This window comes from Protopterus annectens, chromosome 3.part0 (assembly GCF_019279795.1).
Source record: "Protopterus annectens isolate FY-2018-M chromosome 3.part0, PAN1.0, whole genome shotgun sequence".
Lineage (NCBI taxonomy): Eukaryota > Metazoa > Chordata > Ceratodontiformes > Protopteridae > Protopterus > Protopterus annectens.
In genome coordinates this window covers 1940005326-1940030533 of record NC_056731.1, presented here as the reverse complement: position 1 = coordinate 1940030533, position 25208 = coordinate 1940005326, and the positions used below count along the sequence as shown (strand labels likewise).

The following is a 25208-nucleotide window of genomic DNA, read 5'->3' as shown; positions in this document are numbered from 1 at the left end:
ACTGCGCCCAGAGTATTCGCGAAATGCCTGGCATCAGTAATTGCACATTGCAGACTACAGGGAATTCAAATTTACCCATACCTGGACGACTGCCTAATACAAGCAGACAACAAGGAAAATTTGATAAAGGACTTGGCCTATGCCATACACCTGCTACAGACCTTGGGATACACAGTCAACATCCAAAAGTCAAGACTAGTACCATCCCAAAGGATAATCTTTTTGGGTGCAGATCTGGACACAACCACCCAAATGGCCTTTCTCACAGAAGAAAAACAAAAACAACTTCCAGATTACTTCATGATTCTGACAAGACAAACTCAGCTTACTGCAAGGAAAATCCTGCAGGCCCTGGGTTACATGGCATCCTGCATAATTCTAATACCGCATGCCAGGCTGCATATGCGGAAATTACAATGGTACCTCCAGGGTGTATGGTCTCAGCACAGTCACAGTTTAGAAACCATGATACCAATCATTCCATGCCTTCAAAAGGAATTCCTGTAGTGGGCTCAGGCCTGCCAGTCCAACAGAGGGTTGCCTTTCAACAAACCAAAACCAAGGCAGACCATCACCACGGACGCCTCAGACCGAGGATAGGGAGCACACATGGAGGACAAATGTATCCAAGGCCTATGGCCTCAAGGACAGCTAAGCATGCACATAAACCAAAAGGAAATGCTGGCAGTGAGGCATGCCATAGAGGCATTCAAACCCTTCCTCCAACAAGGATACCTGCTAATAAGGACAGACAACACCACGGTCATGTGGTACATAAACAAGCAGGGAGGCACACATTCTTACCCTCTGTGCCGGATGGCTATGAATCTGTGGGAACTATGCCTGAATCTCAATATCCAACTACAGGCCCAATTCGTGCCAGGGAAAGAAAATGCACTGGCGGACAGCTTAAGCAGAACTACCATGGATGCACACAAATGGATGCTGCACCCAGACATCTTCCAACTCATAGCAAAGACATGGGGAATGCCGGAGATAGATTTGTTCGCCTCACCACTCAACAATCAACTGAAGACATTCTGCTCAAGGACATACCACCCACAAGCTTGGAGGGTGGACTCTCTCTTTCAGCTGGAAAGCCCTAACAGTATATGCCTTCCCACCTCTCCCATTGATGTACAAGGTTCTACTGAAGATCAGGGAGGAACAGCCAAAAGTGATACTTATAGCTCCGGACTGGCCAAGACAACACTGGTATCCATTATTGAGAAGCATGTCTCAGGCAAAGTCATGGCCTCTCCCCCTATGGCCTCTTCTTCTGACGCAGAACAATTTCAAGACCCTGCATCACAACTTGAAAACATTGCAGCTAACTGCCTGGAAAATTCCTTAAATCCCAACTGTTTTATCTCAGAGGGTGAAGGACATTATCCTGGAGGCTCGCAGGCCTTCCACAAGGAAGACATACTCAGCTAAATGGAAGAGATTTCTCATTTGGAGCACATCAAAGGGCACAGATGTCACAGTGGCAAACCTAACACTTATCCTAGAATACTTAGCAGAATTATTCCACAATGGCCTGTCCTATTCTTCCATTAAGATTCATGCTTCAGCAATTTCAGCAGAATACAATGTGGATCCACCTATCTTCTCACACCCTCTCCTCAGACAATTTCTGAGAGGGATCAAAAATATTAAACCTCCAAGAAGACCCCCTCTACCTGCCTGGGATCTCAACTTTGTGTTGGAGAAACTGACACTACCTCCTTTTGAACCAGCAGCATCAGCGGATCTACAGTTTCTATCTTGGAAAACTGCATTCCTTCTGGCAATCACTTCAGCAAGAAGAGTATCTGAGTTACAAGCATTAATGGCAGTGCAGCCTTTTCTTATTTTCCACCAGGACAGGGTGCCACTAAGAACCAATCCTACTTTTATGCCAAAGGTGGTATCTAGGGTATCCTTGAACCAAGCTATTCACTTGACTACGTTCTTCCCTAATCCACAGAATAGAGGGGAAAAACTTTTGCACACCCTGGATATACACAGACAACTACGCTAATACTTGGACAGAACAAAAACTAGCAGAAAACTGACCAACTTTTTGTAGCATATGCAACTGGGGTGCAAGGAAGAGCAATTTCCAAACGGACAATTTCAAAATGGATAGGAAATTGCCTTCGCTTTTGCTACTCCTTTCATGGAAAGACAGTTCCTGAAAATATCAGGCCTCACTCCACAAGGGCCACGGCCACCACTACAGCCTTCCTACGGGGGGGTGGCTACCAAGGACATTTTAGAAGCTGCTACTTGGAGCTCCGTGCATACATTTGCCAAGCATTACAATCTACCTTTATACTCTAGATCCAGAGCAGGGTTTGCAACTGCAGTCCTGCAGGGGATCTTAACTACACCATCCTTTTCTTAGTACCTCCTCCCCAGATTGGCTATGGTATTCTACCCATATGTTATGACTGCAGATGCATCCTTGAAGGACATAGTACAGTTTTGTACCTACCATAAATGTAGATGTCCGATAGGTATGCATCTGCAGTCAGGATTACCCTCCCTCCTTCCTCTCTGTGGTATTCCTGGGGTGCTTACCCCTCTTTTAGCTAGCTGGGGGAATCTATTATGGTGTATTTGTTTGTTTATACATGTATATAATTTGCAAATGTTTGGAACTTTTCAGCATTTATCCAAATTTAGCCTTCCTAGAGGGCACCTGGCATATGGGGTAAGAAAAACTGAGGAAAATGGCGTTGGCTGATGCTTTTATACCCCAGACGCTCTGACGTCGGGGAAAGTGCAACATCAGCCGAGGCCAGACCCAGACTTTGGAATCCAGCCGACCGAAGGGCTGCCTGAGGCAGGACAAACCCATATGTTATGACTGCAGATGCATACCTATCGGACATCTACATTTATGGTAGGTACAAAACTGTACTTTTTCTCATCTTGGATCAGACCCAACTGCCTTTTTGACAGTTGGAAACATGGTGTTAATCAATACTTAGCCTTCTACTGTGGTAAAGGAAGATAAGGTATTGGACAGATTTGGTAAGAGAATGCTCTCTTCTTCCAATTAAGCATGTAGAACTCTGAACTACCAAGCATGTATGAGGAAGATTCTAGTTGTGTAAACATTTTGAGGAAATATTCTGACACTCTTCCTTCAGAAAGTAGATCCTGCCTGAATCCCATTATTTCAAACCTATCCCAAGTTTCTAAATGTGCTTGGAAGAAATTGTATGATTGTACATCTAGTGTTCCTGCTCCAGTTTTGAGGAGGTATGCCCAGGTGCTTAAGTAAAAATTTGCTGATTAGATAGTCTGAGATGTTGAATTCTACTTTAGGTAAAGAGGTTTTGTTTGGCCCTTATTCTATGTGTGTCAATCATGTCAATCCGATATTTCCAGAAAGATCAAGTTATGGGGAATAGATTTGTTCACCTTCTTTCAAAAGAGAAATTCTGCTTCAGGTATCCTTGCAGTCAGGTCTAGAAAACAGATGCTTTCTCATTCCTGTGGTTGGGGATGTTCCTTTACATATTTCCACACATTCTACTGATTTCCAGGATAATTCCAAAGATTCAGAAGGAATCCTACAAAAAAAAATCATTGTAGTGACTCCCTTTTGGCCCAGGTAACATTGGTTCTCCCTTCCTGTAGAATTTGCCAAGTGCAATTACCTCAAGCCTTCCTCATAGACTGGACCTACTTGCATAAGACAAGGGGAGTTTGATACACTCCAGTCTCAAATAATTTAATGTAATTACCTGGATGATTCAGTTTTAATATCTTTTAGGCACCTTTTTCATAAGGGCATGCAGCAGGTACTAAAAGAGGCAATAAAGCCTCCTAATAGGAAATCTTGTACTAGCAAGTTGAAAAGGGTTTTCTGGTTGGTGCATAGCCAATGCCAGGGGTTGTGTACCACTGGTTCTAAAATATTTGTCAGAGTTGCTATCATTTTACCGTGCATTGCACTGTTCATTGCAGTGAAGAGTTACCGAATAGCTGGGTAACTACAGCAGAGATAAGGGAGATAGCTAGAAAGGTGCTTGGTGTGACATCTGGACAGAGGAAGGAGGACAAGGAGACCTGGTGGTGGAATGAGGAAGTACAGGAGAGTATACAGAGAGAAGAGGCTGGCGAAGAAGTAGGATTGTCAGAGAGATGAAGAAAGTAGACAGGAGTATAAGGAGATGTGGAGCATGGCGAAGGCTAAGGATAAGGCATATAGAGAGTTGTATGAAAGGTTGAACACCAGAGAGGGAGAAAAGGACCTGTACTGACTGGCTAGACAGAGGGACCGAGCTGGGAAAGATGTGCGGCAGGTAAGGGAAAGGATAGTGAGGGAAACTTACAAGCAAGGAGAGTGTGTAGAGCAGATGGAAAGAGTACTTTGAGGGGCTGATGAATGAAGAGAATGAGAAGGTTGGATAATGTGGGGATAGTGAATCAGGAAGTGAAACATTTTAGCAAGGAGGAGGTACGGACAGCTATGAAGAGGATGAAGAATGGAAAAGGCTGTTGGTCCAGATGACATACCAGTGGAAGCATGGAGGTGCTTAGGAGAAATGGCAGTGGAGTTCTTAACCAGATTGTTTAATGAAATCTTGGAAAGTCAGAGGATGCCTGAGGAGTGGAGAAAGTGTTTTGGTACCTATTTTTAAGAATAAGGGTGATGTGCAGAGTTGTAGTAACTACAGAGGGATAAAACTAATCAGTCACAGCTTGAAGTTATTCGAAAGAGTAGTGGAAGCTAGGTTAAGAAGGGAGGTGATGATTAGTGATCAGCAGTATGGTTTCATGCTGGGAAAGAGCACTGCAGATGCAATGTTTGCTCTGAGACTGTTGATGGAGAAATATAGGGAAGGTCAGAAGGAGTTGCATTGTGTCTTTGTGGACTTGGAGAAAGCATATGAAAGGGTGCCTAGAGAGGAGGAGTGGTATTGTATGAAGAAGTCAGGAGTGGCAGAGAAGTATGTAAGAGTGGTACAGGATATGTACAACGGTAGTGTGACAGTGGTGAAGTCAGCAGTGGGGGTGACAGATCTGTTTAAGGTGGAGGTGGGATTAAATCAAGGATCAGCTCTGAGCCCTTTCTTATTTGCAGTGGTGATGGACAGGTTGACAGACGAGATCAGACAGGAAGCCCCATGGACTATGATGTTTGCAGATGACATTGTGATCTGTAGTGAGCGTAGGGATCAGGTTGAGGAGACCCTGGAGAGATGGAGATATGCTCTAGAGAGGAGAGGAATGAAGGTTAGCAGGACTAAGAATATGTGTGTGTGAATGAAAGGGAGGACAGAGGATTGGTGAGGATGCAGGGAGTAGAGTTGGCGAAAGTGGATGAGTTTAAGTACTTGGGATCAACAATTCAGAGTAATGGTGATTGTAGAAGAGAGGTGAAGAAGAAAATACAGGCAGGGTGGAATGGGTGCAGAAGAGTGTCAGGAGTGATTTGTGACAGACTGGTACCAGTAAGAGTGAAAGGGAAGGTCTGCAAGAGGGTAGTGAGACCAGCTATGTTGTATTGGTTGGAGACGGTGGCATTGACAAAAAGGCAGGAGACAGAGCTGGAAGTGGCAGAGTTAAAGATGTTAAGATTTGCACTGGGTGTGACACGGATGGACAGGATTAGGAATCAGTATATTAGAGGGTCAGCTTAGGTTGGATGGTTTGGAGACAAAGTCAGAGAGGTGAGATTGCGTTGGCTTGGACATGTGATGAGGGGGGATGATGGGTATATTGGGAAAAGGATGCTAAGGATGAAGCTGCCAGGTAAGAGGAAAAGAGGAAGGCCTAAGATAAGGTTTATGGACGTGGTGAGAGAGGACATGCAGGCAGTTGGTGTGACTGAGCAATATGCAGAGGACAGGAAGAAATGGAAACAGATGATCCACTGTGGTGACCCCTAATGGGAACAGCCAAAAGAGAAGAAGAGAAGACTATCATTGTACCTTTCTTACTACTATGTCAAGGTTCGTCTAGTGACAATTTCACAGTGTGTGTCCATGGATTCCACTTTCCTCTCTTGTTTTTGCAAAATAGAGTTTCTGAAGGGGATTTTACATACATTATCACATAGAAAGCACATGACTCCTTGGAATGTTAACTTTATGCTGGAAATGTTGACTTTGTCTCTCTTTGAACTGGCTCGTCAGGCTGATTTAAAGTTCTTCACATGGAAGACTGTACGACTTATTACTGTGAAATTTTTAACAATATCTTGAGTTGCAAGATCTCATGGTGGATGAACCCTATTTGGTTTTCCAGAAAGATGAAGTTACATTAAGAAATGTAATCCTCATTTATGCTGGAAGTTGTTTGTTACTTTGAATCAAGCCATCAGTCTCCCAGTGTTATATCCATATCCTCAGAATCAGGGAAAGGGGATTCTTCATACTGTGGACATGCATAGGCAGCTGAGATACTATCTTGACAGAATCAAGTCCTTTAGAAAAGCAAATAAACGGTTTCTTATGGTCATAACTAAGAAAGGACAGCCTGCATCAGACTATATTGAGGTTGTTATTCTCAGCTAATTTTTTTGTTATTCCCACCATGGCAGATCTGTTCCAGGCAGTGTCAAGGTATGACATTCGTCTTTCCCACTGCTGCAGTAGCCTTTAGGCTTATATAGGTTGTGTCTTGCTGAAGACGCAACAACCGGCCAGCTTTCAAAGCTTTAGTTCCCTCCTATGCCTTCATTGTGCCTGCTGATTGAGCAGTATTGTGGGGAGAAAATCAGGAATCGGGGTTGAAGAATTTTGGTGTTTACTTGCTGCCTTGTGAAGAAGCAGCTAGCCTTCAGCTTTTTTTCTGAGAGGTAAGTCCCCCACAGAATATTGCCTAGGAGGGGGGGATTGCCATTTATTTTACTTGAGGTTTTTAGTGCTATGGGCCCCTTTAAGAAACCTGGTGCCCATCTTGTAACAAAAAATTCCTGTCCGGGACTGCTATTTTTAACTGTGGCTAATTTGGGGGTATTTTTGTGAGAAAATGTACTGCTTGTGTAAATGTGTGTTTTATGAAAGTTTAATATGAGGAGGTGTTTTACTTGGGAATGGAACTTCTATGGAGTATGTTGGTGCTTGTGCTCAGTGTGTGACAACTTACATGCCACTTTTTTTCTGTCAGACTGAAATTTATTTGAAGGGGTTTCCTGACAGGATTTTACTGCATTGCTCATGCATTACTTTGGTTTCTAACAAGATTTCAGTGGGTTGCTTAAATGAACCATTACATTGTTTAAATGACTGTGTGTCTGTGTGCTAAACCAAAAGCTCACGACCGAAGAAATCACCAGGACCCGGACACCTTGCCAATACCTTTGTTTCTTTATTTAAAGTGTAAAATCCACAAAAATAGCTGCTCACACGTAAAAAAGTTTGAAAACAAACAATCCAGTCAAGCGCTTTCGCCTGGGCTCTCCCAGGCTTTATCAAGACAAGACAACAGGGAATATGCATCCATTATATATATATGCTATTTCAATAATTCAATTATTCAAAGGCAAAATCATCTTTGCTTTTGCTTTTGATTATGTACTTTTTTGTAACATGTACCTTTAAGTATCAAGATAACTTCTTAAACAATGGGAATAGCTCAATTAATTAATTATATAATTGAATTATTGAAATAGCATATATATATATATATATATATATATATATAATGGATCATTGTCCCTATGCTTGCATAGCATGATGAGTCTGCTGCTCCACTAGTACTACAAAGAAAAAAACTTAAAATGTGCCCTGGCCATCTCTGGGAGTTCAGTCAATGCCTCTGCCAATGATGGGTGACTCTGCAGTGTCCAATATTCATTCCTCAGTCCACTTATTTATCTCTCTGGCTTTCTCTGGTGTAGTCCTTTTCGCCACATCCTATTTGGCTATTTGTGTCTGAACCAGATATGGGAGAAGCATCTTTTCCAGGGCACTCTGACATACCAGGGGATGCTGCTCGAGGTAGTCATGGAAAGTGGCTTTTTAATAGGGCAGAAGTACCTTGTCTGAGTTGGTCATCGGTAATACTGGTTTAAAAGAAAAAGTTACATTTTATTCATCTGAAAACATGGTATTAGAAAAGATCTTCTCAATTTTGCTAAGGACATGCTACAGTTGTTATTCCTTGCACTCAATACTTTTAAAAGAGGTTAATAGCAACATTCCTGAGAAATGTTAGTCAGGAGATTCTGACAGAGCCATGGACAGGGCTTCTTCTCTTACAGATTCACAAGCCCATTTATCTGGTTCTTAGGAAAAATTAATCCTTACAGCCTCGATTAGTGGAATTGTCCTTCTCTGAGTGTGGTCAGGATGACTGAGGTGTCTTTAAGGGAACAAATGGATTTTCCTCCTGAATTCAGGAGCTGTTATGATATATTACAAGTAGATATGGGATATTCTACTCCCATTCCTCCATTAGTGCCAGCCTTGGTGGATGTATTTAGTGCTGCCTGTAGAAACCTTAATTTTCAGCCGTCGGTCCCCCCAAAAAGCAGATAGGCTATATAAGTTTCTCGAACTAACCAGCATTTCTCTTTGGACCTTAGGTCTGACCCTGCTGCTATATCTACATCTTTGCTAGCTGAGAGCAGGCTCTTGGTGTTTTCCAGTGCTTTCCCTGTGGGCAAGGAAGGGAAGATGATGAACAGGTTGGGTAAGAGAATAATTTCTCTCATTTTTGTGTGTAGAATTCTTAACTGTCAGACCCATATGTGGCAGTTTGTGTTTTTTTGTACAGCCAGTTTGGGAGAATTAGCTACCACACTTCCCCCTTAAGGTCGTTTCTATCTGAATTCTGTTAATTACATTTGTCAACTATCTAAACGTTCCTTAATAGGTTCATAGGAAGCTAATGGCCCTAGGACCTTTACAAGCCTAGCCATGTTATACCCATGTTCCCTAACTGACCTTGGTTAGATGGTTATTTGCATAGTGAGTCTGTGATCAGCACGGATTGCCCGTCTGTGAGGAACGTAGGTGTCACCCCCAGGGTGAATTTACAGTCTTACCATCCAATTGCCTAGGTTGTTCTTGAATAGGATCATTGAGGAGCTCTGCTTCACATGAATTGGGAGTTTATTTCAGAGCAGCTGCAATCTCCCGGAGATGTGTCTCTCTCTCTCTAACATATTCTGTTAATGTTGCAGGCTAGGTTGAGATCCCTGGAGCGAGTGACTCTTGTCCCATTTAATTTGCAGACATGCAGCATTTCCATTAGGGCAGGGTCAAAGACTGTTCTGTAGACCAGGCAGAAGTCACCTTTCAGCAGCCAGTAGGATATAGAGTACAGTGACAGGGCTTTCAGTCTTTCCATGTAGTTCATGTTTTGGAGATCCTGAATTTTCTTGTGTGAAACCTGTGTGGTCTCTGTAGCTTCTGCAGGTGTCTAATAAGGTGCATGCAAAAGGCTGTGTTGTACTCGATTAGTGGTCTGATGAGGGTCGAGTGTAGAGGAGTTATGACATCCTTAGTCTTGGATGCAGTGCACTTACTTATGAAATGTGCAACTTAGAAAGCTTTCCTTACCACTGTGGACACATGGTGTTTGAAGTTAAGAGGACTATCAACATGTGTTCCCAAAATCTCATACCACTGGGTTTGAGCTTGGGGGTGCTGTCAATATTGTAATTTGCAGGGACTTCCTCTTTACCAGAGGGGATAATAATGCACTTTTTTGCATTTAGTTTTAGTCCATGGCTTTTGGCACCAGTCATTTGTCTGTGTTAGCCCCTTTTGTAATTTAACATTGATTCGGGACTCGGTGGTTGCGGCCAGTTTGCAATCATCTGCGAACTTGTTAATCCACAGGCCATCTAGATGTCCTTCAAGGATGCATCTGCAGTCCTTACAAATGGGTTGTCCTGTCATCAGGCAGCCCTTCGGTCGCCCGATTCCAAGTCTGGGGGTCTGGCTTTCGCTGGTGTCGCACTTTCACCGGCACGCCAAGTGTTAGTTCGGCATAAAGGCATCAGCCGCGCCATTTCAGTCTTCTTTCTCTTCTTGCCGCGCAGCGCCGCAAGCAGAAGCTGTTCGCAAGTGCTGTCGGTCAGTTACTACCGGTCAATCACAACTATACTACTTATGGGCACTTACTGGGGTTGCTTTCTTGCCTCTGCACTTTTAGACTTCTTTTTATCCTCAGCCCGTTAATAACTGTTTAAACTGTGGGATATGATTTCCAATTCTATTGCATTTCATTTTTACCATATTGCATATTATAGAGCCTTGTCTACGTCGCTTGCTTCTTTTGTGCGTGGATCTCGGAGATCGCCGGGCGGACGCGCCGACTTTTCTTCTAGATTTTTTATTTTATGCCAATTCCGAGATTATGGTTTTACAAAACTCTAAAAAAAAAAACTAAAAGACGCGAACATGGGCAACGCAAAGAAAAGGGGGTCGCTGCTAACCGGGTTCTCGGTTTCGGGACGGCCGAGCAAGAAGTCTTCTTCTCGGAGCCGGCCGATAAGAAGTTCTTACTTCAGGCTCTTTCTACATAACTTGGTTTTCTTTAACTCTGCTCTTCTATTCTGGTAGCTTCTGAAACAAATCCAGCATCTGACTTTTATTACTAGATTTATCACGAGGATATCTAGGCTGCTAAACCAGTGCCTGCCAAGCCCCTCTCACAGGCCCAGCACCAGCTCCCATATGCTTCTTTGGCACAGGATCTCATCACTTTAATCCGTGGATATTCTCCTTACTAGACTCTCGATGCTGAGAGTCCATCTTCAGCCTCCTCCTGATTAATGATGCTTGCACTTCTCCTGATACTTTACCTCTCCTCTGCTAAACCAGATAGGTACTACAGGGTCATGGACACTCATCACCACTCCTTATAGGGGCCCTTTGCAGATCCGAGACTATTCCCAGGGCCCTAAAGCCTAAGTGTAGCAGTAAAATCCTCTCCTCCTCTGAAAGGAAGGGATTCCTAGAGAGATGGGGTCAGAGGTGCCTACAGGGGTCGCCAGTGCAGGGTAACAACCACGAGGCACGGACACAGCCACCACCACTACAACAACTCAATCACAGTGACTTGGCGGTGGCACCGCCTTACCAGGAACAAACTAGAAGCACCCTTAGCGAAAGCTAACCAAACAAATATCACAATTATTAAGAATGAGAGCTGTGGAAAAGGTACCATCTATGGAGCAACAGGCTCTTCCTGGTACCAAGAAAAGAAAACAAATGGAGAAATGCTGACTCTACAGCAGCTTCTTCCCATGCTGGGCAAGAGTCTTGGCTGGTAACTCTCTAGATCTCAAGGAGAGGCATACCCGCCAAGACCAAGACCATAAGACCAGAAGATACCTCAGATTTCACTGCTCCAGAGTGTTCACGAATGCCTGGCATCAGTAATCGCCATTGCAGACCTACCTGGACGACTGCCTGATACAAAAAACAAATTAACAGAAGACAAAGAATTTGTGGTCTCAGCACAAGCACAGCCTGGAAACCAAAATTCCAATGATCCCATGCCTGAAGCAAGAGTTCTTATCAATCAAACACAGGACTGCCCTTCAGCAAAAGTCATCCAAGACAAACTATCACGACAGATGCCTCAGACCTCGGTTTGGGGGGCACATGATGGACAAGTGCATTCAAGGCCTATGGACTCAAGACCAACTGCATCTGCACATAAACCTAAAAGAAATGATGGCAGTAAGATTGGCAATGGCCAGCTGTTGATAAGGACAGACAACACCACAGTTATGTGGTACATCAACAAACAGGGAGGCACACTACAATCACCAGTTGAAGAATTTCTGCACAAGGACTTACCACCCACTTGCTTGAAGGTGGACTCCTATCCTTCAGTTGGAAAAGCCTGACAGCATAATGATTCCCACCACTTCCTTTGATGCACAAGGTGCTTCTCAAGATCAAAGAGGGATCATTCTGATAGCCCCAGACTGGCCAAGACAACATTGGTACTCACTACTGAGGAGCATGTCCAGGGAACAAATATGGAAACTACCACTGATCCCATTACTGCTGACACAGAACAACTACAACATTCTGCATCCAAGCCTAAAACTCTGCAGCTAACTGCCTGGAACATTACATGACAGAAATTAACCCAAATTTATCCCAAAGGGTTAAGGACATAATCCTGGAGGCTCGTAGACCTTCAACAAGAAAGAATTATGCAGCAAAATGGAAAAGATATCTCATCTGGCAAGATGTGACACTGGTGAACATAGCCAACATCCTGGAGTACTTGGCTGAGCTCTACCACACAGGCCTGTCCTATTCCTCCATTAAGATACATGCATCAGCTATTTCAGCACAATACAGCTTGGATCCTCCTGTCAAACCTCCCAGGAAACCTCCATTGCCAGCATGGGACTTGAACTTTGTGCTAGAAAACTGACTCTGCCTCCTTTCGAGCCAGCAGCTACAGCAGACTTGCAATACTTATCCTGGAAGACTGCCTTCCTGCTGGCAACTTCAGCAAGAAGGGTCTCTGAACTACAAGCATTAATGGCAGTACAACCCTTCCTGATTTTCCATCAAGATAGAGTGTCCATGAGAACGGTATCCAGAGTCTCTTTAAATCAGGCTATCCACCTCCGTACTTTCTACCCCAATCTACAGAACAGGGAGAAAAGCTCTTACATACCTTGGATGTACACAGGCGACAGGACAAAACAATAGAAAACTGACCAGCTTCTGGTAGCTTATGCAACAGGAAAAGAAGGAAAACCAATTTCTAAACAGACAATCTCCAAATGGATAGGAAATTGCATTAGACTTTGTTACTCCTACCATGGAAAGAAAACTCCAGAGAACATCAGGCCTCACTCCACAAGGGCCACAGCCACTACCACAGCTTTCTTACGAGGAGTGTATACCAAGGACATTATAGAGGCTGCTACTTGGACCTCCGTGCATACATTTGCCAAGCATTATAACTTACCTCTATACTCTAGATCCCACTGCTGTTTTGCAGTTATCCTGACTACACCATAATCTATTCTCATTTCCTCTTCCCTAGTTTAGCTATGGTATTGATGCATCCTTGAAGGACATAGTACAGTTTTGTACCTACCATAAATGTAGATGTCTGAGAGGAATGCATCTGCACCTCCTTCCCTCTGAGGTACCTAGGGTACTTACCAATCTTCAGCTAGCTTGGGGATCTATTATGGTGTATTTGTTTCTATATATGTACATACATGTTTATTTTGTGTGTTTGACTATTTGGAAACTTTGGCATTTATCCAAATTTAGCCTACCAAGAGGGCACCTGGCATCTGGGGCAAGAAACACTGAGGAAAATGGCGTCGGCTGATGCCTTTATACCCGAAAACTGCCGCAATGACGTCGGGTGAAGTGCACACCGCCAGCCCCGGCCACCCAGACTTTGTAATCCGGCCGACCAAAGGGCTGCCTGATGACAGGACAACCCATTTGTAAGGACTGCAGATGCATTCCTCTCTGACATCTACATTTATGGTAGGTACAAAACTGTACTTTTTACCTAGACTTCCTAGAAATAGATTCCAAGCACAGCTCCTTCCGGTGTGTCACTGGTAGCTGGTCTACTGGCAGAGGTGGAATCTCCAACTTTGACAGTATGCGTGCTGTTGGTGAGCCACTTGGCGGCACATCTAGCGACATACGAGTTAATCTCCTCCTGGGAATGTTTCACATTGATACCTGAGTGGGGGATTGTCAAAAGCCTTTTCTAAGTCAAGATAGGTGGTGTGTACTGTTTTGCCTTCATCCAGGGCTTTGGTGGCCTTCTCAAATAAGTCTACCAAGTTCAATAGGCATGATCTACCCCTGTGTTTAGGGCACCTGCCAGTGTTAACGTTTTGAGGGGATGTCCCTGGGTTACGTAGTCAGAAGATTTCTGATGGGGTAAAGTCTGAAACTTTAAATTCAGCTTTGGATAAGGAAATTTTTGTTTGGTCCATTTGCTACTCTTAAAAATTTGAAGAGAGATGGAAATTAATCAGGAGTTTCCAAGAACCCCATGTCAAATCTCAGATCCTTTTTCATGTCTAAGGAAACAAAAATAACAACCCCTGCCTTCTCAAACCAAATGGGGAAACATATGTTGCAGGAGTGAAACAAGAAAAAACAAGGATCCTTTCCAAAAAAATCAGTGTACAACTTCAGAATGACTATATCAACAGTCTTGATGTCATTCGATGCTGAGTTGTTTGATACTTCGTTTAAAGGCTTGATTGCTGATATTGTATATCTAGATGCTGCAGAGGCCTTTGATTCTGTCCAATAAAAATCTATAGCAAGTTCTTTGAAGGTGTTGATTGTGTTGTAAGATGAGTTTTCAACCTGGATGACTAGTAAGTAATCCTCAGTAAGGATTTAAAATACTTCTTTTCATGAATTTGCTATATTTAAGGGTGTAGGTCAGTCTTTCCCTGGTCTGTGTTTTTATGTCGCTTTTTTTTTTTTTTACTAAACACTTTTTGAATGAAAAAGTTTACTGGCGATGTTAGTGGCAAGCATGATCTTGGACATACCAGATCATGCACACTTTCAAGCCTACCTAGTAATACAAGTGATCAGAGTTTAATGTCGTCTAACTTAAGTCCCAAATTTTACATGTAAGAAAATGGAGTATAGAAAATATCTATGCCTTTGCAGATGAGCTTGTCTCTGTGTCCTCCTTTTAATGACTTGGATAATATAATTTTGTGGAAAATGGCATTTAAAGATCATGTAGCTAACCAGGCTAGGGAAGGATTTGGTGTTAATACTTTAGTCCGTCTTGTGTAGGAACACTACTGTGTTACCACTTTGAAGAGGATAGTGAAATCATTTGTAGAATATGGAGCAGGTTTTTGTACGTACACCATACACGACTAGAATATCCTTGAAAGGGTTCAGAGGAGGAATATAAAACAACAGTTTAATTAAGAGTTCAGATTATGGAGGCAGGTTGAATAAACTAAATCTGGCTTGACTTGCTTTTACAGATGTGTGCAAGATGGTGTATTAGCACCTACCCTGGATGTAAAGTGTAATAACAGTGAAGTGGTGTCTAAAAATAAGTGTGTTTGTAAGTAATGCCAAGTTGAACACCACAATGAGGAGCAAAACTTTTAAAAATTAGATGTGGTATGAGATGAAAGAGAATGGCTATCACTGTAAGGAGGGGGTAGATGCACTCAAAATCCCTTAAATCTAAAATGGACATATGTTTTTGTAATAGGGTGTACTGGACTGCTTCCATATGGAAATTGTCTTGCAGTGACATCCAAGGATGTTCTTAACATCTGAACCAGAATGACAAATGCAGAACAGCTTATTATTTATTTATTTATTTACATTTGTTTACCGGGAAATTCCGCCTGGACGCAGGTCCTTTATCAGCGAATGCCCGGGGAGAAAAGCTCCACATCATGTACATGATAAATAGAGATACAAAGTTGCAGCAATAGTAAACAATATTACAGGTTGTTGGCTTTCATACAGTAACAAGATATTGATTATCAACAGTATATACAGTAAATGTTGCAAGTTAAGATAATTTCTTGTTTATAGTATTAGTAACAAAGTTGTCAGACAAGATTTTAAAGTATGTAAAGACAACTTGCTAATTCTGACTGTGGTTAGTGGCAGTAGTATAGTTGGGTTAAGAGTCTAGGTTGGGGGTTGGTAAGGGTGGGGGTGTTGGTCTGGATTATTGATCAACTTAAAATGTCATGATAATCTGACGGAAAAGCAAAAACATCCTCAGATAAACCTGTTTAATTGGGCTTCTGGAGACCATATTACAACTACAGTAGAAACTGCTGCAACATTCAGTACTTGCAACAGACAGATGAAGTGTCAGTCCCTCAACAGAAATTTGAGCATGCCAAATCCACCCCCCCCCCCCACACACACACACACAGGATTAATGCATTTTCAGCCTAATACTTGACTATATTCCTCCCAGAATTGGCGCCCCACTGTATCTGTCTGATTATGTTTCTCTATATTAAGCACACTCTAATTCTAACTACAGGAAGAGTGCCCTGAGCAGCTACCAACTTAAGATTTTTTTTTGTGAATTAAGCAAAATCCAGTAAGCACGTTTCTTTACCTGTTGGTACACTGGACTGGTTCACTGACTTCCATCAGTGTGCAAGAAGAAAGCAGAAATCAAAGCCAGAACTGCTGAATTGAGGTTTAGCAGCTAATGGGAAACACGCACACTCATTTGTTGCAGCACCCCACACCATACTTTGACATAAAATTTCCCATTTCCAAAAGTGAACATAACTGACCTTACTTACCTGAATAGCTCTTTTGTGCATTTTTCTTCAGTTCATTAATTCTGAGTACCTGCTTTAATCCATGGCAGGGTCATGGGGCAGCTAAATCTAGCTCAGCATTCAGTGGGAGCAGGGTTTACAAACACTATCAGGATGAGTACTACCACTTAAGTATAAAGCACTCAGTGACATACTTCTCAACTGTACAGATTTTTGCATTATATTTTTGGTCTGTTTTTTGTAAAATTGTGGTTTTCTGACAAATTAGTGGCAAATCATTAGACTGAAGTTAGAAAATAATTGTGACATGATGCAAAAAATGTGAATTGAAATGTTATAAATGTAACAAAATTGGACATTTATGGAAGGATTACAAATATGAAAATAGAAAGGAAAAAGAACACAAAGAGAATACATTTTAGAAGTAGAAACCGAAGAAAAATTAGATGAAAAAATAATAAAGAGGACATAGAAGAAGGTTTTGATATGTGATGAAAAGAAATAAATTGGAAAGTAATAAATGAAAAAAAGAATTCTGTTGGCAAAAGGGTAAAAGACAGAGAGAGAAAATTTAAAGGGATAAGTACAAAAGAGAAAAGGAAATGGATGAGAAAGAATATATACAGCCCAATCAGTGGGAGCTGGTGAAATGGTTAAAGTGTTTGATTCACAGACACAAAGTACACTGTTTGATTCTCTCTTTTGGGAAGAAAATTGTCTAGGTTTAAAATGGCCTATCAACAAAGCTAGCCTAGTAATTAGCTATGAACTTATGAAACCATGAACCTAAGAGAAAAATCAGAATTTTGGAATGCTTTCTGTAAATGTGACTATTAAGAATTTAGTAAGAAGAATAGGAATTTTAGAGTGATGTAATACATGTGATATAGATGTAATTATATTAGAAGACACAATAGTTTAACAGATGAAAGATTGCAAACAGGTGGCGAAAGACAACACATTCTGGCTAGGTGTATAATTGCCTTTGAGCAGATAGCGTAGTACCCTACCTATGAACCTTTAATGACGGACATTTGAGCTTCAGACTTCATAGTAATCAGAAAATGCATGCTAATGCAACACCTGTTATTCTATCAACTTTCTAAGTTTGTAGGAGCAATATTTAAAAATTGTCCCTATTTTTGTGCTCTGTCCCACTTTTATTTATGGCTTTGTCCAGATTTCTTGCTCTGAAGTTGAGAGGGTATGCTCCATGGCTTAGAGCATCATACATTTATGATTTAACTTATCAGATAGTAGCAGCTGTTGTGGGCAGTCTTTGCTAATGTTTCCATGTTTCAAAAGTGCATGACAAGGCCATATGCATTAAAGGGCAGATAATATCGAGAAAACATTTGGTAATATAACAGAGTGGTAACCAGATTGTCATTAAGTGCATGACGATTCATGTATCTAGTCACAATGTTTTAGTACCTTTTTTGTATTTTGTCTTTTGGAAAAATATGTTCACATTGCTTCTGTTTGATTTTACATGTAAAGGTGAAAAAAACTTTTAAGTCACAAAAACTGTCGTATTGCAAAATCTGTTTGACAACCGCATGTTATGACCACCACAACTAAAGTAAGCGTACATACTTGGTTGCATATGCATGAAAGTTATGCTTGTTTGAGAGTTGGGCATGAGTCTGATACATGAAATACGTTCTTAACAGCCCCTCCCAAAAAATGTTTGCTAAAATAAAATCTGTTAGGAGGGGAGCGGAACCGAGACAAAAAAAACTGATGTGAAGTATCAGTGAAACTTATGGGCAAGCTTGGTGTTGCAAGATCAGAATTTGGATTGACATTATGCACATCAAGCATCAGGTGATACAGCATGCTAAATTGCCTTTTAAGTCTTGTCATCCCCCCAAAGATAGGACATTTGAGACCATTGTCTTCACTCATCCCTTAGCTTTACATTTTTGCCTCTGTATAAACCTTAGTTTGCACCTCTGAGTGATTTCATTTTGCAGGACAATTTAATTTAAATAGACCACTTTGATCTTTAAATGTGTACACTGGTTTCCCAGTTTGCTTTAGTATGCATACAGTGGTGCAACTCTGGTTCAGAACATGCCGAATAATGTGGGGTTTCCTGCTCCAGTAAGATACTGATGTAAAAATTGAATTTCACCTTAACTTGTCAAAATTTTTGCCTAAGTAATTGGTAGCCAGAGCTAATTTTGTAGTAAACTCCATTAAGAACCAGATATTGACTTTGCTCTAAAGCTTTTTCTTTTTTCTTTTAGATGAGCAAGAAGAGGAGGCTGCTCCACCAGTTGCTAAGGTAATAGACTTGCAGTGTTCTGTTTGTTATGTAGTACTTGTGTTTCTGCAGAGGTTTTCATTTTGGGAAGTCATTGTTAATTTAGATATTTGGTGTATTTATGCTTCAGTTGTGTGGCAAGTCTGGTTCAAGCAGCTTATTACCTTGGAATTCTTAACAGGTTTATGAATGTATTTGGAAGTGCATTATTTCATTAATGGAATGTACCTTGTTCATGTTAATTGAAGCAAGTCGCAGTACATTGGAATTGCTGACGATTTATTTTTTCCCCACTTTTTATATGAAAACTATTTTTTTTTTTTTTTTTTGTTTTATAATATTCCATGTCCAGATAAGTTGAAAACACCAACAATGCTGAGTTTGTAAGATTGGTGTTGCCATTTAGATAAAATCAAATCTTCTACCTCATTGTCTTCTGGCAACTCCAGGACCACACTGTGAGTGGAATTTAAATGTCCTAATGAGTCCAGTTTTGTGGTAATGTAGCAGCATTTAGAAGTGGTGTATGACTGGCTGCCGAAACTTGCTCATAATTAAACTCTCTGGTCCTTTTCTTTGTTGTAAAGAAAAGTGTTATTGTCTGCATCAACAGTGTTGTAAAAGATGGATGAAGCACTTGATTTCAGAGGTAGCTCCAGGGAAGAGTTGATGAAACTTCCTTTTGAGCCTTTGGCATGCCAGTGCACCTAGTTAATGTTTAGGAGGCATCTACTGTTTTCTTTAGACCTCCACCTCAGTACACTTTTAATTGTCACTTTTTTCTGTTGGAACATCTGTTCCATTGTCAACAACTTTCCTGTCAATATATTTTTGTTCCTGCTTACCCATTGAAAGGAATTTAAGAAATGGGTAGTAGAAGTGATTAGAGATTTATTGGGGAAGAGCTGTATAGTAAGTAGGATAAAATGACAGTGGAGTCTGAAAACTTGGCAGAGAGAGATGAGAAAAGAATTTGAGATTATAGTATCGCAGAAGAAGGGGAATCCTGGAAAACAGAAGGAGCAGCAACTGCAGAGTCCTAAAGTGAAAATAAGTATTTTGATTTTGAGTGTGTATTTAGAAAGGTTGCTGTTAAGTGAGGGTTTTTTTGATAACTTTAAAGCGAAAAAAGTTTTAGCATGATGACTTGGGTAACAGAATGTAAAAAGAGCTGTAGCGGGACTTAAGGAATCTATGACAAAAAGTAAGTAAAATGCCCATGGATACTGTAGAGGTGCTACATATATTTTGTAAATTTTATGAAAATTTAAATCAGAGGAGTAGGGAAGACAAGAAAAGCAGAAATGGAAAATTTGTGGAAGGCTCGAGGTTAGAGGAAGATGAGGCTCGGCAGTTAATAGCGAAGACAAGAAAAGACGTGATAAAAACTGAGGTATAATCAGTCAACAGCTAAGTCTCCAAGAATAGACTGTATTCCTGTGGACACTAATAGAGAAGAAAATGTTAAAGATTTGCAAGGTTTTGTTGAACAATATTTAAATGATTGGAGGGGGTAGTACCAGCATCTTGGAGAAGTCCATGGAGGCTGTATTACACAAATAAAGTAAACCCCCTTCAGACCTCCAGCTTCATATAGACAGATTTCAGTTTTGAACTATGATTATGAAGTTTCTTTGTACTAGCTAAGCAAATGGCAAAGAGGTGATGTTAAAGTATATAGATGGGGATTAGTTTAATTTTTGGGGTGGGGAGGCAGACATTTGAACACAGTAATACAACAGTGATGATCTAGAGCAGTGGTTTTCAACCTTTGTGAGGCTGGGGCCTGGTAAATTATTTTTTATAAGACAAGGACGTCGTCCCAACAAATGTACTCATGAATACCTTTCCAAAGCAGGAGTATGTCAAATTATCAGCAAAACACTTATCACATACACACGCCAAATGTTTATATATGCAAAGTATCTAATTTAATAAAAATAAATGTATGAGTCTGTCCATTTTAAACACTAGATCTGAAGGTAAGGACTTCAATTGTCAGCAACCTTTGGGTCTTGGATCTGACCTCGGATTCGAGCTGGCAACTTATTTTACAGCTTATGGATCCGAGCTCCTAGCTCCTCCCCTTACCCATAATCCCCTGCCAACCCTGATTGACCTCAGATCTAGTTTGCCGCTCTTAGAAGAGACAGCTGGATTTTAGAGCTCTTGGCGACTTACCAGATAAGTCGTCAAAACTTGTCAGTTTAGAAATCTTTTTTGGTTTAATTAAACAGTGTGCGTGGTTTAGGATCCCTTTTTGTTAATTTCATTAATTTTTAGTGTAATTCCTCCCCCCGCTGGTTCGTAGAGTGTGTGTGTGTTGCTTGTGTTTTTGGGGCCTGGTGTGTTTGTGCAGTTTCCTTTATTGTTCTAATGTCGGGGGCCCCAAAACCCATTTTTTTTCTAAGTGCACCGAGTGTGGCCATTAGCTTTCACCGGTGGATGGCCACACTCGGTGTGTTCGGTGCCTTGGGGTTGAACACCTGTCCTCTGGGTGTTCCATTTGTGCAGTGTTCAACCCCAGGGCACTGAAAGAGCGGAGGTCGAAGCTGATCCTGGCGGGACTTTTGCCCCCGGATTCGGCCTCCAGTACTCCCATGGCTCCCCCTCAGTCCTCGGTGGTAGCCACTCCTGCCCCCCTTCCCCCAGCCGGGACTCAAACTCCCACTAAGACACCGGAGGAAAGGGAGGCCAGGAAGGAGAAAAAGAGGGAGAAGCACCACAAGCGGCGGGCCGAGGCCTCCGCTTCGGCCCCCCCAGCTAAGTGGGCTTCTCCCTCCGCGGCTTCCGGGTCCCCTCTTCCTTGGATCCGATCCCCTTGCTTTTCCTCGGGAGGAGGAGACCCGGTCTCCGTCAAGGTCATCGAGGCGGCATTCCCGGCCCGCCTCGGTGGCCTCGTCGAGATCTACTTAGTCTTTCTGATGCAGACTTGGACCGGATGATGAGAAGGTTCATCCAGGCCCAGCTGCAGATGGGAGTGCTCTCCCCCCCCTCTTCGGGGGGGGGGGAGCTCGACACCTTTCTTTGCCCCGATAGCTCCTTCTCTGACCCGCTTCCTGGGCTCGGAGCCGGGCAGCGTTGGAGCCGGGGGTGGGTCGGCGCCGACAGTACTGGGTACTTCAGATTCGACCCTGCCCTCGAGTCTGTTGGGTCCTTCGTCGGATCTGACCTCTCTGAGCCGTGGGCCGAGCTTCGGATCCGAGGGATTCAGTGTGCCTTCGGCTCCGTCCAGGTCGGAGCACACGTGTCCTTCGGATCGGATGGCCTCGACGCCGGTTCCGATCCCTTCATCGGATCCGAGTGGGAGTCGGCTTTCAGACCCCAGGGAGAGCGGCTCCCCCTCGGCCTTCGATGCAGTGGAGAGGGCTCTGTTGAGAGCATCCGGACCCCTGGTCCTTGCATTGGCTCCACCCTGCACTCCCTCTCTGCTGGGTCAGGCTTCCATCACCCGGCCACAGGGACAGCCTGCTTCGATGTCCCAGGTTGTTCCACTGGAATAGGATATTGCTGGTGAGACCTCCTTGGACAGTCCCCCCGAGGAAGTGCCTCGCAAACATAAGTGTAAGAGGAGACACGTGGACTCCCCCGAGTCCTTAACAGAGGACACGAACTTGGATGAGGGGGAAGACTCCCCAAGGTCACCCCCCCGAGGATGTCTCCTTTGGAGACATCATGGAAATGCTCAGGATTAGGGGGGGTGGTCTGCCCCCAAGGCTTCCTCCGACGAGTTTGTGTTCCTGGAGGCATTTGAAGCAGGCACGTCTACCTCTTGGGTGTCCCCTCCGGCCGACCCTCTGGTGGACCTTATCACCACCAGGGCGTGGAAGGAGCCGGACACTGTGGAGCCAGTCCCCAAACGCCCGGATAGAATTTTGAGTCCCCCTGCAGACCGGTCCCATTGGAGCAAGGGTCCCCCCCCATAGATGCCATGTTGATGGCAGCAGCCACTAAGAGGGAATTGGCTCAGGAGAGCCCCTCGGTCCATCCACCGAGCAAGGAGTCCCGCTCAGTGGATCACCTCGGGAAGCGGGTATTTAGTTCAGCGACCTTCTCAGTAAGGTCCCTGAACTACATGGCACATATCATTAGGATGCAGCGAGATCTTATCAAAGAATATGCTGCTCCCCCCTGATTCCATGTCGGCGGAGGACAAGCAGTTGTATTCCACTCATATGGCCACTTTAAGATCTATTTCAAATACCTCTATGCGGCTTTTGTCCCACGCCACAGAGGGAGCCGCTAGAGCCAGCGGAGCGGGTATAGTCATGAGATGTCAGGCCTGGCTCCGACATTGTGACTTCTCGGAACCCTTTAAGGCGTCCTTTGCAAATGCCCCCTTTGATGGCAAGACCGTTCGCAAGACACTTGTCCAGAGCGAAAAGGACGGGAAGACGTGTGCTGTCGGAGTCCGCTTCTCTGCTCCCTAGAGGTCCTTCTCCAAGAACCAAAACGGACAGAAGAAGATGTCGTTCCGGAAATCACAACATTCCCAGCCTGCACCGGACAACCAGTCCTTCCGTGGCAGATGAGGACAGGGAGGACGCCGCCCTAGAGGCAGAGGGGCCCCGAAAAATTTTGGGTCCAGAGAAACCTTCTCTGATCGGCCCACGCAGCAGCCCTGAGGGGTTGACCGACTGCTCCACTCTGGAAGCGCTTCTCGAAGCACCTGGCGGCTTGGGAGTCCATTACGTCAGATCGCTGGGTGCTTCGTATCATATCCAGAGGTTACAAAATTCCACTGCACCATGTCCCCAGACTCGAAAACCTCTCCGATGTACCACCAGATCAGAGGGAGGCGTCAGCTGCAGAAATTCAGCAGCTGCTAGATAAGAGCCATCCAGCCTGTCCCCCCAGATCAGCTTGGATTAGGGTTTTACTCCTGGTTCTTTCTGGTGCCAAAAAAGATGGGGGACTTGAGACCGATTCTCGACCTTTCACTCTTGAACCTGTCAGTAACCAAAGAAAATTTCCGGATGGTCACCCTTCAATCCATTCTCCCCCTCTTGCGGGAGAGCGATTGGATGTGTTCAGTAGACCTCAAGGATGCGTACTACCACATTTTAATGGACAGACGATCCTGGAGGTTTCTCCGCTTCCGGCTTGGAGCCAGTCACTATCAGTTCAGGGTCTTTCCCTTTGGTCTCACCACAGCCCCCAGGGTGTTTACCAAAGTGTTAGCAGTGATAGCGGCCCACCTGAGACTCCAGGGAATGCAGGTCTTCCCGTACCTGGACGACTGGCTCCTGTCCGCCCCAACAAGGCATCTACTCTGTACAGCCAGAAATTACTTTCTTTTGCTTGCTCCTCAACTATGCATTACAATCAACATGGACAAATCCTCTCTTGCTCCGACACAAGTGATAGAGTTCACAGGGGCCAAACTAGATACGAGAAGTCTGCGAGCGTTCCTCACTTCGGAGCGACTTCAAAATCTGAGGCTTTATGTGCGGGCCATCCTCCAGTCAAAGCCCCACCTGCGGAATTGGCCCTGAGGGCACTAGGCTCCATGCCGGCAGCAATAACTCTTCTTCCGTGCGCTCGTCTGAATATGAGGGTGCTACAGTGGACCCTTTTAGTCCAATGGTCCTTTCAGTTTCTTCTCCTCAGTCACCCTATCTCACTCAGCAGGGCTTGCAGGAGGGCCCTCTTATGGTGGCTCTAGTCCCCGGACCTCCATACGGGACGACCCTCCTGCACGCCACCTCCCCTCGCCACGGTGACCACGGACGCCTCTCGCCTCGGGTGGGGGGGCATTGCTCAGGCAGAACGGTCCAAGGCACGTGGAACGACACAGAGACCTCCTTGCATATCAGTGCAAGCACTTCAGAAACTTCTACCCGTAGGAACTATTGCGATACAGACAGACAACATGTCAGTTGTCTGGTACATCAACAAACAGGGGGGAACCAGGTCCTACCCTCTCTGTCGAAAGGCCATGAGGGTGTGGGAATGGGCGATCTCCACCAACCGCTTCCTTATCGCAACGCACATTCTGGGATGGTCCAACATTCTGGTGGACAAGCTCAGCAGCACTATTCTTTCCCCTTACGAGTGGTCTCTCAATTCCCAGGTAGCGAAGCAGATTTTTGCCAAATGGGGGCAACCCTGCTGGGATATCTTTGCCACTCCCTCAAATATGAAATGCTCCAGCTTCTTCGCTCTGATTCCCCCCCTCGGGGAAACCCCGAGAGACACACTAGTGCATGCTTGGCCTCCCGGTCTACTTTATGCCTATCCTCCTCTACCCCTGATGCTAAAACTTATACAGAAAGCCTCTCGGTTGGGGAGCAGAATGATCCTCATTGCTCCATTCTGGCCTCGTCAAACTTGGTTCCCTTACCTGTGGTCTCGTCTGGTGAATCCTCCCTGGATTCTGGATCCCATTCCGGATCTAATATCCCATCCCTTAGGGCTACCGACCCCGAATCTGGACAACCTGAAGCTGACAGCTTGGCTGCTCCAGTTCCACTCTTAATCAGGACTCCCGGCATCTCTTCACCAGTTAAAGCCATCTTGGTGGCAGCACATAAACCTTCCACTAGAAAAGTCTATCGCAGTAAATGGAACCGTTTTTCCATCTGGGCGGAGCACCATAACATAGATCCCTTCACGGCTTCGTTACCGTCCGTCTTGGATTTCCTCACCGGACTTTTTCAACGGGGGGCTAGCTGTTCTACGGTCAAGGTTCAATTGGCAGCCATTTCTCATTACCATGTG

General features: G+C 43.9%; 1 protein-coding gene across 1 annotated transcript in view; it reads left to right on the top strand.

Annotated features, from left to right (window-relative positions):
* Positions 1-25208, top strand: part of SMARCC1 (SWI/SNF related, matrix associated, actin dependent regulator of chromatin subfamily c member 1) — a 1897600-nt gene that overhangs the window by 1002896 nt on the left and 869496 nt on the right. The window contains exon 11 of the mRNA XM_044066067.1: positions 18472-18509. Coding sequence (XP_043922002.1) covers positions 18472-18509 — 38 coding nt within the window. The remainder of the gene's footprint in view (positions 1-18471; positions 18510-25208) is intronic.